The sequence below is a fragment of the Triticum urartu genome, chromosome 7A (genome assembly GCF_056163025.1).
Source record: "Triticum urartu cultivar PI428250 chromosome 7A, HENAU_Tu73, whole genome shotgun sequence".
NCBI classification, from domain to species: Eukaryota; Viridiplantae; Streptophyta; class Magnoliopsida; order Poales; family Poaceae; genus Triticum; species Triticum urartu.
Genome location: NC_141879.1, coordinates 562,720,484 through 562,724,984, shown reverse-complemented (window position 1 = coordinate 562,724,984; position 4,501 = coordinate 562,720,484). Strand labels below are relative to the sequence as shown.

Here is a 4,501-nt window from a genome sequence, read left to right as displayed (position 1 = left end):
CTACCCCAGGTTCGTGTCCTCATCATTAGCCCCCGAATGGATCGAGGTTTGAGCAAAAAAAGAAGGATGAGTTGACCTTGCTTCTGCTCTGGCTTTGCCTTGTCTTCATCTCACGGTGGAGGCTAGTTGTCAGAACTTCGGCTTCGTTTTAGTCGCCTTGATCGATTCAGAAATTGCCGACTAGCTTATACAATGACATCTGTCGAGTGACATCTTTGATATGAAATCTTTGGCGTAATCGGTTGTAGAGGATCCCGGATTTCACGGGATTTGAAATTTTGGTGGAAGTGCGCCAGGCGGAGCGCTCCGTGGTAAGTGGGGTAGATAAATAGGATGTTTCGATTTCCACGCCACCTTTTTCGCCACGTATCTCGTGTGTGACTATTGGGGGGATTTGACAGGATCGCTCGGGCCCACGTGTCAGCCACTCGGAAGCAGGCCTTTAAAAGCGGCGAGGCCGAGGCATTTGCACTGTGCGCGTCCATTTCCCTTCTTCTTCCCCTCGCATCTCCACTCCGTCTAGCCCAACCGCTCTCACGCTGCAGCTCCGCCGCTATGGGGAAGGACAAAACAGCGGCGCTAGAGCGTGCGAAGAAGGCGACGGGGGCGGCGAAGAACAAGAAGATGAGTCGAGGGTCTTCATCGCGCTCGGGGCTGCCGTTGGGTTGGATCCAAGGAGATTGGATCCGATCTTCGCTACGGCAGGAGGACTTGGATGATATGGCAGAGTTAGGGTTGATCATCCATAAATCTGCGCATCTGCCGAGGGGGGAGGCGGAGCCGCAGCCGCGACCGGGTGAGTGTGTTCTGCTTGCCACCCATGTCGACCGCGGCTTATCGCTTCCACCACACCCCTTCTTTCGAGGTTTCCTGAATTTCTCTGGTGCCCAACTCCACCATTTTACTCCCAATACCATCACATATCTTGCTGCATTTGTCTCCATGTGTGAGAATTTCCTGGGGTGCCGACCGCACTGGGGTATTTTCAAGCACATTTTTACCATCTGATCCCAAACTGTGAAGAAAGCGAAGTCGAACGATGAGAATACCCACGTTATTCAGATGTGTGGGGGTCTGGGCATTCAGAAGAGGAAAAGGAGTTCTTCTCCCTCGATGACACTTCCAGAGTCGGTCAGGGGCTGGCAGTCGATCTGGTTCTACTGCCAGGATATCGTGACCCCAGGCCAGTCGACCGGGCTCCTCCCTTTCTCTTTTAACCGCGTTCAAACTCCATCTTCATTGAAAGTGACCGCTACGGAGAAGGCAGAGACAAGCATGCTAGTCGAGAGAGTAGTCCAACTGATCAACCAAGGTGTCACCGGTATGGATCTGCTCGAGGTGTTCCTTAGTCGGCGGATCCAACCTCTCCAAGCTCGCGACCACTCCATGTGGATGTACTCCGGGGCTGGCGACACTGCTCGGGTTCATCCGGAGGAGGTGGAGGCCAAAACAGTGGCCGAGTGGTTGATGGGTATCACCGGAAACAAGGACAACCCCAGAGGTGCTAGGAGAGTCGACCCCTTCAGCAACAACAACCTGCCAGATAAGGTCTGGTCATCATAACTGAGTTTTTGAACGTATTTTCCGACTGACTGTTGATCCGACTGACTTATGATCGGTCCCTTGTTTCGCAGATCTACACGGAGATGTATTCAATGCCCAATGGTGAACAAGCTATGGAGCAAGACCACGAGGGCGAGGACAGTGCCGAGGAGAGCGGCGAGTGGGAGTTCTCTGTTGACGATGATGAAGACGAGAGCGACGAGTCGGACGATGAGGAAGTGGCCAACTCACCGCCTCGTTCTAAACGTCGATCAAAGTTGCGCCATGATCCCGCGAGCAAGCGCGGCAAAGCTGTGGCGTCGAATGATCCATCTCACAAGCGCGCCCGGTCCTCGACTCCAGAATTGACTGAGAAGGTCACCAAGCAGCCCAAAATTAATCCTTTGAAGGCTCAGAAGACCTTGCCTAGAATCAAGATGGACGTCTCGGTTGCCTCTGGGTAAACGTTCTTCTCGTATTTACTTGTTCCGACTAGTTTTTCTTGTTCTGACCGAGTGGATGATGAACCTGTATAGCCCGACCTCTGCTGCGACTGATATGGATATTGACAAGACTCCAGCCGACGAGGAAGTTGACGACACCGTCACCTCCAAAGCCAGTAAGTCTGCCTGGTTCGAATTCATTAGGTCGACAGATCGGTTTGTCAATTATCCTTATGGATTTCTCTGTTTATTGCAGTTCCACGAGATGTTGTTGTGCTCCCAGACGATGAAGAAGAAGTACCGCTGAGAGGGAGGAGGAGGAAGGATAAGGAACTGGGCGGGAAGGCGCCTGAAGTCCAGGTTCTTCGGTCGACTGTGAAGCCTGGGACAACGGTCGAGCGATCGACGGATCCGTCTCGAACCAGCGTCACCTTCTCCATTCCTCTGTCGACTGATTTCCCCTCAGGATCAGCTGCTCAGACTTCTGCTGCACTGATACAACTCTTTGCCTCAGATCCGGCGGCTGCTTTGATTGTTCTGCCTTCATCACTTTTTACTGCATATCAAACTCCGGACGATCCACCGGTTGCTGCCAAGGAAGCTCTTCTTCAGTTGAATCTTGTGATGGGGCAAATGAAAGTGCTGCATGAGGCTAGTTAGATAGCCTTCATCATCGGAGCTGCTCTGCAGGCCAATGTCCAGGTTAGTTGATTTTCCGATCGACCATATTTCTTGTCTGATCACCCAGTGGGTGTACCTATTGGGGTGTGACTGTTTTGAAATTGTATGTCTATTTGTGTCGATTCAAGCTGAATCTTTGCACTAGTGGGGGCACGCTGAGTGCACCCACTGGGTGTAGTCCCCGAGACCATAGTTGACTGCGGGCAGTCGACTGTGGTCTGAGAATCTGAACCTCTCTCTCTCTTTTTTTTACAAAATCAGTGAGGGCACGCTAAGTGCACCCACTGGGTGTAGTCCCCGAGACTGCCATTGAATGTTTGATTCGGTGGTAGTCTTAGAGTAGTTATCATTGTGATGTCTTTTATCTCTGTCGACTGATATGGCTTTAACTGCAGAAATCTTGTGATCTTGGGGCTCAGCTTTCTGCAATGAACAAACAGCAAATCATCCTCAACCTTGATCTGGAATTGGCCAAGAAGAACCTCAAGACCGCTCATGACGAAGTAGCTGCCATGGGAGGTAACCAATCGCTAACTGTATATCCCACTGCTAGCACTTTTCCTTTCCATTTTTTGAACCGAGTGACTCCACTCGAGCAGATGTACGTAGTGAAAATCGCCAACTCCAAGCCCGTCTGAAGAGTGTTGTTTCTTTAGAGAAAATGAAGCAGGCTTTGGAGAAGAAGGATCTAGATCTTTCTTCAGCACAGAAGGAGGCGCGCGATAAAACAACACTTGCTGACAAGAAGCTTGCTTCAGTCGGCAAGTTAGAAGAAGAAAACTCGAAGCTGAAGACTGTTGTTTCTGACGCCAATCGGGAGGTCGAGCAACTAAAGAAGGACAAGGAAAAACTGACCGACGATCTTGGGGGTCTCAAGGCCAAGAATGGCGAACTGGAGTATTATCTGGGCCAGCTTGCTGCAAAGCTGGTTTTGAAACTTGAAGGTACTGATTAATCTGTCTTATTTCTGTCAACTGCCAAGTCTAATTATACCGTCGACTCACCATTCACTCGACTGTGCAGAATTTTGCCAAGACTTTGAAGTAGAAACTGGGCGGGTCGAGACGGGTCTTGATCCCATAAACTGTCCAGTCAAGGATGATGTTGCGATGAACGTGTTGCGGTTGGAATCTCGTATGGACAGTGCGATTGCTTAACTTGCCCGCCTGAAAGCTGCGATGACTCGGGTTGATGCTGAACTCTGGCCTCAGGCGGTACTGTCTCAAAACCTGGAGTCCTTGATGACTCGACTGAATCAAATCCCCGAGCGTGTGCAAGAATGGAAGAAGTCATCTGCTCACCGTGGTGCTGATGTCGCATTGTCTTTGGTGCGAGTGCACTGCAAGGACGTTAGAGAAGACAAGTTGGCGGAACTCAAGGTTGCTAACACGAAGAGGCACACTTTCCAGTCTTTCATGGATACCTTCCTTGAGGCCGCCACTCGCATTGCAAACAACATTGACCTTGACAGTTTCTGCGACCCAGCCAGTCCTTCTCCTGATGCGTGACCAAAAAACATTATGCCTCACTTTTATTTGCCTCGGAATGCCGAGTGATTATGTAACCGTTAAACTCCTTCGGGCTTGATGCTCGAATACTTTTGATCCGTCGTCCAGTACTTTAGGATTTATTCGAACTTGGTTTATTTCCGAATATGCTTGCGTTTGCCTTCAAGTGGACTTTGTTCTTTGCTCGGAATAATCTTTGTGCTTGAGATGCAGTTCTGAGGTGGTGACTCCAGTCGACCTACACTTCATCGTCCTTGCGGATAGGGACGGAGCACGCGGTGCAGTCGACCAGCACCTCGTCGTCCTTGCGGATAGGGATGGAGCGCA

The 4,501-nt window shown here is 50.6% G+C and overlaps 1 protein-coding gene across 1 annotated transcript; it reads left to right on the top strand.

Annotated features, from left to right (window-relative positions):
* The first annotated feature begins 1,056 nt into the window (after positions 1-1,056).
* LOC147960457 (uncharacterized) lies at positions 1,057-3,621 on the top strand. Its single transcript, XM_087533361.1, has 6 exons — positions 1,057-1,548; positions 1,635-2,002; positions 2,079-2,161; positions 2,242-2,636; positions 3,062-3,185; positions 3,323-3,621. Exons 1-6 carry the CDS (start codon positions 1,063-1,065, stop codon positions 3,619-3,621), a joined length of 1,755 nt encoding a protein of 584 aa, XP_087389487.1. The 5' UTR covers positions 1,057-1,062.
* The last annotated feature ends 880 nt before the right edge of the window (positions 3,622-4,501 follow it).

Coding starts and splice junctions, on each gene's coding strand:
- LOC147960457 (XM_087533361.1), top strand. CDS start 1,063: ATGTGTGGGGGTCTGGGCATTCAGAAGAGGAAAAGGAGTTCTTCTCCC. Junction 2,162..2,241: donor CACCGTCACCTCCAAAGCCA/GTAAGTCTGCCT, acceptor TGTTTATTGCAG/TTCCACGAGATGTTGTTGTG. Junction 2,637..3,061: donor AAATGAAAGTGCTGCATGAG/GCTAGTTAGATA, acceptor CTTTAACTGCAG/AAATCTTGTGATCTTGGGGC.